At 40.7% G+C, this 12,986-nt stretch overlaps 1 protein-coding gene across 23 annotated transcripts in view; it reads left to right on the forward strand.

Moving 5' to 3' along the window:
* The window catches only part of dst (dystonin), a 104,609-nt gene extending 92,098 nt beyond the window's left edge, over positions 1 to 12,511 (forward strand). For 14 of the 23 annotated variants that reach the window (XM_081724191.1, XM_081724204.1, XM_081724194.1 and 11 more), the window contains 18 exons: positions 281 to 450; positions 669 to 828; positions 1,761 to 1,955; positions 2,287 to 2,415; positions 2,979 to 3,122; positions 3,470 to 3,658; positions 3,777 to 3,906; positions 4,116 to 4,279; positions 4,388 to 4,550; positions 4,820 to 4,974; positions 5,095 to 5,169; positions 5,785 to 5,802; positions 8,144 to 8,261; positions 8,761 to 8,868; positions 9,589 to 9,779; positions 10,110 to 10,220; positions 11,083 to 11,206; positions 11,425 to 12,511. In XM_081724191.1, the coding sequence (XP_081580317.1) occupies positions 281 to 450; positions 669 to 828; positions 1,761 to 1,955; positions 2,287 to 2,415; positions 2,979 to 3,122; positions 3,470 to 3,658; positions 3,777 to 3,906; positions 4,116 to 4,279; positions 4,388 to 4,550; positions 4,820 to 4,974; positions 5,095 to 5,169; positions 5,785 to 5,802; positions 8,144 to 8,261; positions 8,761 to 8,868; positions 9,589 to 9,779; positions 10,110 to 10,220; positions 11,083 to 11,206; positions 11,425 to 11,681 (2,601 nt within the window). In that variant the 3' untranslated portion in view covers positions 11,682 to 12,511. The remainder of the gene's footprint in view (positions 1 to 280; positions 451 to 668; positions 829 to 1,760; positions 1,956 to 2,286; positions 2,416 to 2,978; positions 3,123 to 3,469; positions 3,659 to 3,776; positions 3,907 to 4,115; positions 4,280 to 4,387; positions 4,551 to 4,819; positions 4,975 to 5,094; positions 5,170 to 5,784; positions 5,803 to 8,143; positions 8,262 to 8,760; positions 8,869 to 9,588; positions 9,780 to 10,109; positions 10,221 to 11,082; positions 11,207 to 11,424) is intronic. The other 9 variants (XM_081724203.1, XM_081724210.1, XM_081724200.1 and 6 more) reach the window with 6 other exon arrangements.
* Positions 12,512 to 12,986: the final 475 nt, after the last annotated feature.

Consider the following 12,986-nt stretch of genomic DNA (forward strand, 5'->3'; position numbering starts at 1 on the left):
AATTAGGCCAAGCCCTAGTCTCTGATACTGATAATCCAGGAAGATAATAGGAATATTAGAATTCTATCCTAGCCTTGCCAACAGGAGCATGACTCACTATTTTTTCTCACAGCAGAGGAGCAAGAGCACACTGCCATGTAATTAACAGCTCAGCCGTGATGACTCAGGACACCTTCTGTTGACTCAGTCACAGAAAGAAGCCATCCAACTCCACAAATTTTAATGCATGTCCTTGAACCTAAACATTAACCTTGGTTTTCTGCTTTTTGGGATCCTGTAGGAATTCCAGAAGGCTCTGGGTGGTAAACATTCTGTGTACGATACTACCAGCCGCACGGGCAGAGCCCTAAAGGACAAGACCTCCCTTCAGGATGACAACCAGAAACTGGACGACATGCTCTGTGAGCTCAGAGACAAATGGGACACCGTGTGTGGCAAATCTGTAGAGAGGTATGTCTATATGTTTTAGAGTGGAGCTGTACATTCCTTTACTCTCTCTCTCTCTCTCTCTCTCTCTCTCTCTTTCTCTTTCTCTCTCTCTCTCTCTCTCTCTCTCTCTCTTTCTCTTTCTCTCTCTCTCTCTCTCTCTCTCTCTCTCAGACAAATCAATGATCAGACAAATCATTCCCTGTTTCCTGTTAACATGGACATATGGGCTTCACTCACAGGCAGAACAAACTGGAGGAGGCTCTGTTGTTCTCAGGCCAGTTCACAGATGCTCTGCAGGCTCTGATTGACTGGCTTTACAAGGTAGAACCTCAGCTGGCAGAGGATCAACCAGTGCATGGAGATATAGACCTGGTGCTCAACCTCATTGACAACCATAAGGTACTGCTTGCCTGTCCTTATTTTGGTAACATTTGTTGATCCTAGACAATTTGTTAATAGGCAGCACTGGGGGCTGTTCTTATGAGTATAAACCTGAAAGCTTTTTTTAGCATGCCAGATACTGGATAAAATTGATTAACTGTTTAAACAGGGATTACTGTTTACAGCTGGTGTTTCCCAGCATAGTGTCCCCTAGGGTTCTCTCCTCATCCCTGCCCTGCATGTCCAGTGGTTTTATCGAGACCTTCTAAGGTTCTGTTCTTAGAGCCATTGGCTTCAGTGAAATATAATGATGGTGGAATAATGGCACTTTTCTCCCCCGTTTTCCTTGTCCATGTGTACAATGTGGAAATATTCTGCACTTTCCAAGCCCTTTCCAATTAAGGAAGCAGCGGAACTAAATCACAAACAAAAGCTCATCTCAGTGTCTACATCTCACTCTCTACATGAGCTCTGTTCAGCCTCTCTGATGGGAAACGTAGGGTTTATCTGCTCAAAGCGTAACCTTTAGCCTCAGGACACATTCTCCAGTGTTTTCAGACTTGTCCAGTCCTATTAGTGTGGTTTCCTCCTGATCAGCATCCTTTTTCTTGGAAGGGATTTAAGCTCTGATGACCTGATCTGATGAACTGGTCAGTGGTCAGTGCTATGGTATGTCACACATTATTAAACCTGTCTTCTGCTCTCATAAACTCTAATTATAGCCAATGTGAGGGTTCAGGAGACTGACATGCCATATTTGGGTTATCAGTGAAATAGCGATAAAACAAATAGCTTTACGATCTACTACCATTTTCATATTTTACTATGGTCATTAAAATGACTGCATTGAAGGCAGGACTTAATTATGTTGGGGTGTGTGTGTGTGTGTATGCGTGCGTGTATGTGTGTGCGCGCACGTGTGCATGCATGCCTGTGTGTATGTATCATAGGTGTTTCAAAAGGAGCTAGGAAAGAGGACAAGCTCAGTGCAGGCCCTGAAGCGTTCAGCCCGGGAGCTTATTGAGAACAGCCATGACGACTCCTCCTGGGTTAAAGTTCAAATGCAGGAGCTAAGCACACGCTGGGAGACTGTGTGTGCTCTCTCAGTGTCCAAGCAGACACGGCTGGAGCAAGCCCTCTGCCAGGTACATCACAGTCTATTAAAAACAGCCAAGGCTCAAAGCTTGTTATGTGTTGAACACTCTTGATAGTCAGACATCCTACAATCAAGGTCTTCTGACAATTATGTCAAGAGTTTACTTATTTACACAAACAGACCAGGGTCCAATATCTTATGTAGAGGATCTGTAATTTAAACAATTTAAGAGAATTTACAGCAATATTCTTGAGAACGAAATGAAATTATTTGGATCTCAAAGCTACATTTCTGTTGGTTGGAATTTTACATTTCCAAGCTGTCAAATTTGTGTTATTCCAGTGTTATTGCAGGTGGCTTGTGTCCTCTGTGTTTCTCAGGCTGAAGAGTTCCACTCCACTGTTCACATTCTGCTAGAGTGGCTGGCTGAAGCAGAGCAGAGCCTCCGTTTCCATGGTTCCCTGCCCGATGATGAGGAAGCCCTCCGAAACCTCATCGAACAGCACAAAGCAAGTTTTCCCATGCAGCCACACCAGCATACAAGTCTCACATACACAGCTATTCCTGACAGAGTTAACATGTTTTATACGCTCTTGTAAGAAAATGAAATAATTTAGTTTGATTTATAAATACAATTCTAGCTCTAAACATTGAATGCAGACCCATGCCAGTGTGATCAGCATTCGAGGCCAAATGTGTGTAGCTATAATCAGCCACACTGTCATTCTTTTCACATTAACTCCTCTTCTAATAAGGCTTTGAGACCTTCAGGCCAGCTCATTCTGAGGTCTGCCAATAGAGTAACACAAACCATATGCGGCCTCTCCAGCTTTATGGTACTATCACTGGCCAAAACAGGACTCAGGCTCTAATATTGCATATCCAATGAGCATGATCTCATATTTGAACCAGTAATGGCTTGTTCAAAGTCCATATACTTCTCATCAGACATTGTCCACATTGCACACAGTATGAGGTCTTGGGAAAAGCCTCATTGGGACATCAGTGTAAATTCTCATTGTTGTGCCTTGCATTGGCATTTGACTAATGAGAGGCCCTCTGGTATGAGCAGGAGTTCATGAAGAAGCTGGAGGAGAAGAGAGTGGCTCTGGGTAAAGCCATCAGCATGGGTGAAGCCATCTTAGCCATCTGTCACCCGGACTCTATCACCACCATCAAACACTGGAATACGATCATTAAAGCACGCTTCGAGGAGGTCAGGCCACCAACTGTTGATCTCAGTAGTATTACTTGCGCACATACATGCAGGATTTTCTTCTCTGATAGATTTAATTTAATAACCTACATCTATATCTTTGACTTTGGTGTGTGGACTTTGAAGCGATGCCTGTATCAAATGATCCATTCTTTTAAATAGAATGTGTATAGATATGTTCATCTTCAATCGTCTTCAATGTTTGTCTTCAATCAGGTCTTCCAATATAGATTAGGAGTGCTCCCTCTAATGGTGTCTGATGACTTGTGTAATGCTGAGCTATCTCACTGTAAGTACTCAATTATGTGTGTCATGTGCCCATTGCTTGTATATTTGCTGTGAATCAGGTCACAGCTTGGGTGCGGCAGCATCAACAAAGGTTATCCACTGCCCTGAGCGAGCTTCTAGCCAATCAGGAGCTGCTGGAGAGTCTGCTGAGCTGGCTGCAGTGGGCCGAGACTACACTGACAGAGAAAGACAAGGATCTTCTTCCACAGGAGATAGAGAAAGTCAAAGTGCTCATCACTGAGCATCAGGTAATACTAATATCTAGAATGGTACTTCATACTAACCATTGATTATCCATTCCCTCTTCTTTGGTAAGGTGGTTACTGCTTTTCAATGGAAGCTTTAACTTTTGATTATGTTCCTTAGACCTTCATGGAGGAGATGACCAGGAAACAACCAGATGTGGACAAAGTTACTAAGACCCATAAAAGAAAGGCAACAGCTGAACCACCAGTTCAGTCTCAGATTCCTGTGCTGGACAAAGGAAGAGCAGGCCGTATGCTTTTGACAACAAAACCTTAGCATAAGTCAGATAAACATATATAATATTCAGAAAGAGTAAAAATCATATGTATGTTTGTTTTGATAAATGTTACTGGACACAAAGAGTTGTTCTTCCATGAATATCAAATGCTGAATCAGTGTAATTGATTTCAAATTGATTTTCAGATGGGTTGTATGGTATATATGTGTTTTAATAATCAGGAAAGAGGTCACCGACCCAGGCCATGTATCCACCAGCTGCCCAGCCTCAAATCGAGACTAAGAACCCAAGAGTCAATCTGTTGGTCAGTAAGTGGCAGCAGGTCTGGCTTCTGGCCCTGGACAGGAGAAGAAAACTTAATGATGCTCTGGACCGACTGGAGGAGGTATGTTAGACCTACCAACTTCATGATCAGCACCAAAAGACTAAGTTTGTTGTTTGTGAAAATGACAACAGCCACTAGAGAGCCCCATCTATCCAATGTCTTTCTCAGCTGAAAGAGTTTGCCAACTTTGACTTTGATGTATGGAGAAAGCGCTATATGCGATGGATGAACCACAAGAAGTCACGAGTTATGGACTTTTTCCGCCGTATTGATAAAGATCAGGATGGCAAGGTCACCAGACAAGAGTTCATTGAAGGCATTCTTTCTTCAAGTGAGAAATGTTTCCTTCACTTGTTTATAGGCAACTTATAGAAGCTGAATTAAACTAGTCCATCCACAAAGAACAGTGTACTTTACCCTTAAAATGACTACAAATTGCTGTAAGGCTATCAAGGAGCAAAAGCTAATAGTTACTATGATCCCATTTGAATAACACTAATCATTGGCTATTAGCTTTTATTTATTAGTAGCAAAATTTTCTTTTTATCCTTGTATCCAGGGGAAACCAGACCTGATCACTTATTTTTCTGCTCTTTGTAGAGTTCCCCACCAGTCGACTGGAGATGAGTGCTGTAGCGGACATTTTTGATCGTGATGGCGATGGTTACATTGACTACTATGAGTTTGTGGCTGCTTTGCACCCCAACAAAGATGCCTACAAACCGCTCACTGATGCTGACAAGATTGAAGATGAGGTATACTTTGTTTTAATTGCCACCAGAACTGTGAGTCTGTGATTAAGTGATTTAGTATTTTGTTGATCATTATAGTTGCTATTTTTCATGTGTTGTAATGTACTGACTTCATTTCTGTAGGTGACTCGCCAAGTGGCAAAGTGCAAGTGTCCTAAACGTTTCCAGGTGGAGCAAATTGGTGCCAACAAATACCGGGTAAGAAACTGCCCTAATTACCATTTCTTTGTAAGTCCTAATGCTTTCATGTATGAATACTGTTGCAGAAAGCAATATTGAAGCCAAAGCAAATATGAAGTCCTGAAGCACATATCTAGCCTCGTGATGACAAAAATGTTTCATCAGCCAATGGCAATGCAGAAGAATGGAAAAATGGCAGCATTCCATTGGCCTCTGTTAGACTACATCCCAAGACAGACTTTTTTTATTTGCCCCCACACTTTTTGTTGCCAAAAAGAATGACTTCATATCATTGACATGTGGAGATTTTTCACTCCCAGTGAGAGGGCAAGGTGACTGTCAGAATCCATTTTGCCCTTTTTGAACTGTCTTCTTTGTTTTTCAGCTAGTTTGTGAACTGACAAAAGACCAGTCCACAAAAAGATTTAAATAAAGATGTGGAGTTTAAAGTTTAAAGTTAGTAGTGCAAATGCTGGTAGCTGTGTCCCAATATGGACCGTATACTCCTCTGTTAAATATGTATGGTATATTTGCAAATGCTAATCTAAGGTAAATGCTAAAGAATTTAATGAAAACTGTGCAGACCATGATTTCTAATGTTTGTCTCTTTTTTTTTTTTCTTCTGCTGTTCAGTTCTACCTTGGAAACCAGGTATATATACAGCTTTTAAATGTTATGCTGTGCTGACTGCCTGTTTTGGTTTTCATTTCCTTTCACTTTTCCAGATCTATGAAGTCAATCTTGAACTCAGAAGCGGATAGGCATACTTAATATTAAGAATTCTCTCCTTCAACACTAGCTTGTTTTTCTGTGATCATGGGAAACTCTACAAGCACCCATATTTATAATATTTTATTTGAGTCTTCTTTTGTGTGACGCAGCAAGTGCTGTAGGTGGAGTGATGAGCAAGAGAACCAGAGAGAAAAAAATCAAAAGTGGGAGTTCCCACTAAGAGCTTTCCCCACCTGTCTGTTTGATGGTCTGTTTTTAGGGAATAGAAAGGCAACAAAATACAGAAGAAAAGAAAATATCCATTAATATTCATTAGTGGAGAGCATTAGCCTCTTATTAGGTTAATTATTTGTGTCAGTTTTAGGAGGCAAAACTATTTTAGACACAGGTCAGAATGAAGTGGGAATGCTGGCCTTTTTAGAAAGACTGACCTTTTTACGTTTTGACATTTTACAGTTTTTATGGCCTTGCATATCTGCTTTTGAGTTACAGTGCAGGTCTAACAACCTTTCTTTCCCTCCCCTTCTGAGTATTTATTTTTATTCTGATATGCGTTCATGTTTTTGGGAGCTTTGGAGCATAACAAATGTTTTCCTGTCTTCTTTTGCCTTCCCTAATGTTTTTGGAATCATTCCACTTTTCATCTTTAACCTATGGTGAAATAATAACTGATGCTTTAGGTTTTTGTTTTATCCTTTCAATGAAATATTGACTGATTTTAAAATAAGCCCAGCTCGAGTTTGGAAATGCCTGTTGTGCTTTTTTGTTATTTTATCTATTTTTTTATGCAGCATAAATCACATGAAATCATAGGCTACATGCTTTCTCAAGCTCACATTTTGACAAGATATGCGTTAAGTCATAGCTGGTCAAACATTAATGGGACTTTTATTGTGGATTTCATGCAAAACTCATTTTTCCTTTGCTTGTGCCAAGCTTTTTTTGTTGTTGTCATGTACACTGGTCTGTTCAGTTTTTTGCTGTTCCACATCAACTGAAACAATTCTTTCGACAGTTTGGTCTGGTTCACTGCTTACATGACCCCTTAATCGCCGATGAGAGTATAACAAACAGGGACTATCAAAATCTAAACCCCCAACTGCACGTTGCTGTTTTGGAAAGCTGTATCCTGGTAAATGGTCATTTTTAAGCCGTTTGTTGTGACTTTTTACTATCTCTTACCTGATCATACTTCAGATATCATCCTCTCCCCTCAATCACCAACTTCACCAGTGGCATTAAATCATTTTGGTTATCACATAGAGAGAGCAGAGACCAGAGAGAGGGATAGCAAGAGGTTCATCAGTGTGTTGGTCATGTCGAGTGTTAGAGAATGGTGTACAGCCATCTTTCCATATTGTTCCTATTGTGTCATTGGAGTCTAGCTACATTGGTACTGCATCAGTGTTAACACACACATTCTCTATGGGTATGGTGATTTAGTAGCTATAGAGTGCAATTTTTGTATGTATTGTTGGTTTGTGGAAAGATTTATTTTGGTTTACACTATTTCATTTCTTTTTAAACAGAAAGCATGTGGCCATAATTTTGTGTGTGCGTTGTGAAATCAGCTACACCATGGTTATATCCTACTGGCAAACTGGTTTGTTGAGTTTCTGTCATTCAGCTCACAGAGCATTGCTTCTGAATTCTATTGAACGCCCTTCAGTTTTGATTCCCAAAATAGCTTTTTGACGTATGTAGTTGCTAATGTGGTTCTGCCAATGAGGACCAACAACACTTAAGCGCACTCTAGTGGTGAAACCATATAGGTTAACTAATCTAGAATAACTGTACACCACCAACCTGAAAATGACTTCTTGAAGTTCTAGCATACCAAAAATTGGGCTACTATGAAGCACTCATCACCACCCCCAAAACAAATGGTAGCTGCACAGGAACATTAAAAAAGGGGCAAACCAGTTGGATTGACCATTCATTTGTATGTCCTATGGAATGAAACTGATGTCGTGTCTTGATCAGAAAAATTCTCCACACAGCTGGGCAACAAGCGCAAACAGGGCATTTAGCTTGGTCCAAGCAAGAGTTTATGGAATCAAACATGGCCACATTATCTGACTCATATGGCCACATATGTGTTACAGCTAGTATATGCAAGGACGAATGCTGCTTTGAGAACACTAGACATTCATAAAACGTCAGCATGGTCTCCGATTTGCGCGGTTACCCTGCTGTGGGTCTTTCTCAGTTGTGTCTCTGTATGACTCCAGTGACTCATTGCTCTCTGCTCCTTGCCCAGTTCGGAGACTCCCAACAGCTGAGGCTGGTGCGGATCCTGCGCAGTACAGTCATGGTGCGAGTGGGAGGTGGCTGGATGGCCCTGGACGAGTTCCTTGTGAAGAATGATCCGTGTAGAGGTAATGCAAGTGCACAATTTATTCAATTTATACAGTCTTCTCTTAAAATGACAGCATAGAGAAACTATCAGTTAAAAGTTTGGTGTAAGTTGCAGGACCTTTTTTGTACATGCATGATAAAATTGCTTTATTATCCTTTCATTGCAAAGTATTTTACTTTGATATTCTTACACTGTCACTCATATTTATGTTAAGCAATTGGGATTATGCATTGATTTTGTAGAAAATCAGAATGAATACTTGGATATTAAACAAGCTAATTTGAATTTTTAAAAATAACTAATTATAACAGATTTTAAATGTTAGTTATGTATAATATTGTGGCTGAATTGCCTGGCTCTGCCTCCTGGTGGGCTGTGTATAATGTTCTCAAAGCTTGCTGTCATGTTCTTCTGAGGCTCCTCTGTTTGTAAATCTGCTCTCTCTACTGTTTTCCTGCTGAATGCACCCACTATTTCCATCATCTTAAGAATGAAAATGAAACTATTGTTTCTTCTAGTTCATCACCATGGGAGTAAAATGTTGCGCTCGGAATCAAACTCGTCAATTACTCAGTCTCCTATAGGTTGGCAACTCTCCCACTTTCTCTCCTTGCTCCATCCCAGTGGTATGTGTGCATCCCCATGTGAGCGTGCATGTTTTGGTGCGTACGATCCAGGTGGAGTGGTGGTTTTCTCATTAATATTACTCCCCGAGACCTCTCCTGCATGCAGATGTCCATCGCCCTACATTTCCGGCCGCTTTTGCGCTCGCCTGCTGCTCTTTCTTTGCTCAGTGTGGTTTTGGCCCCTGTGCTGAAGTCTACTCAGCTGTATCACTTTGCTCTAAATCAGGTTACATGTTCTATATGAGTATAGTTGGTAACATAAATAAAGTTAGAATTATATTTTCTTAACTTCAGAATGTCTGCTACTAGCCTGTTTTAATAGTTTCCTGGTAGACATGTCCATCCTGGACATCAGGAAAAAAAATTGCAGATGTTACAGTATATCATACATGAATAGTGCTCTTTATTGTTTTATTATAACTGAGTTGTTTTATGGGTTATAGTTGATTTAAGGGGTTTTTTGGTTATTTGGCCACTAACCTCAGAGGTGTGAAACTGCATGTTGTATGTTCATGCTCACCAGACTCATCAAATGAGTGTCACTCATTTCACAGAGTCCATTGCCTCAAAAGGCAAGCATTATTTGGGCCATTTATGAAATGGGCCTCAATTTTGTCAAATCACCCTTGCCATGTCTTCCACCCTCTACATATAAGCGCCATGTGTGTCTGGCAGATCCACCCTCACTAAGTGTGCACTCTCTGTGCACTCTCTCCTCAGCTAAAGGTAGGACCAACATAGAACTGCGTGAGAAGTTCATCCTTCCAGAAGGCACTACTCAGGTGATGGCCAGTTTCCGCTACCGAGGCCGAAGGTCAAGGCCCTCGTCAAGGGGCGCCTCCCCGAACAGGTCGAACTCCAGCCACAGCTGTCCTTCACAACCAAACCCAGCCTCAACTTCTACACCCAAAGTAGGATTTTTTTTTAGCTATTAGCTGAAAGTGCAATGTGATGGGTCCCTCTCCATGCCATTGATTAGCCTATTATCAATAGTTTTTATATTAGTGTTTATATAATTCCCATGTTTTGTCCATGTTTGCCTTTTCAACCAAGGATGGTTCTGGAGTTTTTCAAAATTTTCCAAAAATTTGTTTATTTGTACTTGGCTCAATTTACACCTTGGTAGAAACCAAATTCGTTAATGTGCTTTGCATCAAACATTTAAACATATGTAATCTTTTGGAAAAAAAAGTCCCTTCCTTTGTATATTTATGTATTTGGCTTACAATTCTTTCTCGCAGACTCCCCAACATTTAACCCGCAATTATGATAAACCCTGGCTGACAAACAGCAAATCAGCTACTCCTATAAAATCAACTGACTCCTTTGAGAGCCAAGGTTCATCCACTGAGGTACACTGATTTAACAGCACTGACGAAACCAAACCTGATGCATCAGTCCTAAGCTAACAACTAACTCACCATTGGTTTCCTGCAGTCTACCTAAGGTTAATGCTCTGTAGGATTTCAATTGTCCTGGCTTACCCTACGGTCTGCCATGATGCATGACTGTGTGATTTATTTAGCAGATTTGGATTGTCGATCAGCAGCAGCTGTAACTCAGTTGTTCCATCAGTAAACGCTGTCTTTTCTTTTCACAAGTGATTTTTATGGTATTTTAACATCTTAACTTCTTTTTCTGTTTCGCTTGGGTTGTACTGTCATACATTAAAATACTAACTACACAATGGACATTTTGTTCTGTAGGCCTAACTCCTTCAAGACGCCCGTCTTGTCCTTGAATTTTTGCACCACTAAATTATTGTGCTTCCTGTATAATAACTGAGGACTTTTTTATGTGCAAAATATTCTGTTATTCCCTTATTCTCTTCTAATGATATGCTTGTTCTACGAAACAGTACACTACTTTTCAGTTTCTATTGCCTGTGGCCATGTGAAGATCAGTTATTGCTATATAATGCCATTTCTGTCACTTCTTATGTTATTTTGTTCTGAGTCACTGTAATTATCATTTTCTCTCATTTGAAATACAGATATGTATGTGGTCTGAGAATTGCAGCTCCAACCATAATGTGATTAATCAAGTGGTGCATATAGGATGTTTGTCAGGATTGGGAAAGTCTATTCAAAATTAGCTCACATCATAAATGTATGATGTAGCCTTTGCCACTTTCTTCCAAATAGCTGCTTTGTGGTTTTGGTGAGAGACAGATCTTTAAAGTCAATTCTGACTGGGTTATTTTGCTTTTGACAGAGTACACCTATCCAAGGCAGCAAGCTCCGGCTGCCTGGCTATTTGTCAGGAAAAGGTTTCCAGTCTGGAGATGATGGGACCCTGATAAATGCTGCTGTTTTGAAGGCCAGAGGGCAGGCCACTGGTGAGTTAGTCAGTCCTCTGTTCAGCACATTAGAGTGCATTCATATTAAGCAAGTTATCCTTCTACCCAAAAGGTATTACAGATTGTGATTGTGACAGTATTCCTGAGATTAGTAGTTATAGCTCTAGAATATAGACTACAAAATGTTAAAATTTAAACTGCATCTCTAGGATATAAGATATTAAAGTACACTGAACTGTTCTGGAATGTTCCCTTAGGGCCTGGTAAGATTCCAAGTAGGCCTGGCAGCAAAGCAGGTAGCCGTGGGAGCAGTCGCCGCGGAAGTGACGCCTCTGACTTCGACATCTCCGATATTCAGTCCGTCTGCTCAGACATGTCAGAGGCAGTGACAGACTCAGGGAGGCCAATTCCCCGTGCGACCTCCCGACAGCCTGGGGGCAAACCCTCCAAAATCCCCACGCCCCAGAGGAGGAGCACACCCACCAGCAAACTGGCCAAGACCACAAAAAGATAGTCAGCAGCCTGGCCTTGAGAACCGGGAGGACCAGCGTAGACTTCCACAGCACTGTGCTGGAACACACTGGACTTAGACTGGGCACTCACAGACACTAAAGACTGCAAAACATCATTATTTAAAAACAAAACAGTATAGCAAGATGTAAATTATTCTGTGGAGAATTGTGGGGGAAAGATGCAGGATTAATGTTTGAGTGTGAGTGGAATGTCATGGTTTCTTGTACTTGTCCTGTAATTTTTTTTTCTGTGAATAATGTTGCGTCAGAGTATTATTTTTATTTTATCGCTGCTGGAACTGGAGAGGTTATCACCAGTGGGAAAAAATTAATTGAACTAACAATTTACCATATTGATTGGCTGAGCTGATAGAGAAGCTGAATGTACTGTAATCTCCTCAAGATGACATGCTTGCGAGCAATGATATACCGCTGTAATCTGCTGGTTCACCACAAACTATTTATTCATCTATTTAAAGTCCAGTGATGTGCTCCTGATAATACATTTTAAAAGGCGATGCAATTCTTACAATTGTAACTACAGCAACAGCTCCTCTTAAAACATTACAGCAAACTTTGGTCAACCTTCGAACAGTCCATCATAATCCACCTGCTGCATTTGAAAGTAACATTTAAGTTCTTCAGCTACTAGCATTGTGTACCATTTATCCTTGACAAGAACCCTCCAAGGTTCTGACTAGTAAATATTCTGAAGTGTAGTCATGTTTGTGTACTGTATGGTTCTGTTTTTGCCTGAGTGACAATGGACTACTCACAACATTTTTTGTAATAAATCTGCTTGCAGAAAGCTATGATGGCATATAAAATCCAAGCGACTTCATCTGTCATCATCTGTTCAGCATGTTTAAAATGTCTGTGAAGCATTCACAACAAGGATGCATCAAGTCAGATACAGATATTGGCTGTAATACAGGCTGTAAATAGATATTTTACTGGCTGTAATAGGAGTAGGGGAGAAGGGGAAAAAAGCATTTTGGTGCCTATAGCAAGTACCCCTCTGGTTTCTATGGAAGAATGAAGAATGCCAGATGTGCATCAGATTAATGCATGCATTTGAGTAAAGGAAGCAGTGTATTCAGCATAAGATAAAAGATGGCCCTGATTGCATTTATATACAATAGCCTATGATACCACACACTTCTAATACCACACTGAGAAAAAAATCTGTGAGCCTCCTAGACATTTCTGCAGTGCTAAAAACCACCCAGTGTTTCTAGCATTATCCAGTGTTTCCAGGGTATCCAGTGAAACCCTAAAATATTTCATGCCATGGAACTGTTGGTAAA

The sequence above is a fragment of the Electrophorus electricus genome, chromosome 12 (genome assembly GCF_041902795.1).
Source record: "Electrophorus electricus isolate QZ-2024a chromosome 12, ASM4190279v1, whole genome shotgun sequence".
Classification (NCBI taxonomy): Eukaryota; Metazoa; Chordata; class Actinopteri; order Gymnotiformes; family Gymnotidae; genus Electrophorus; species Electrophorus electricus.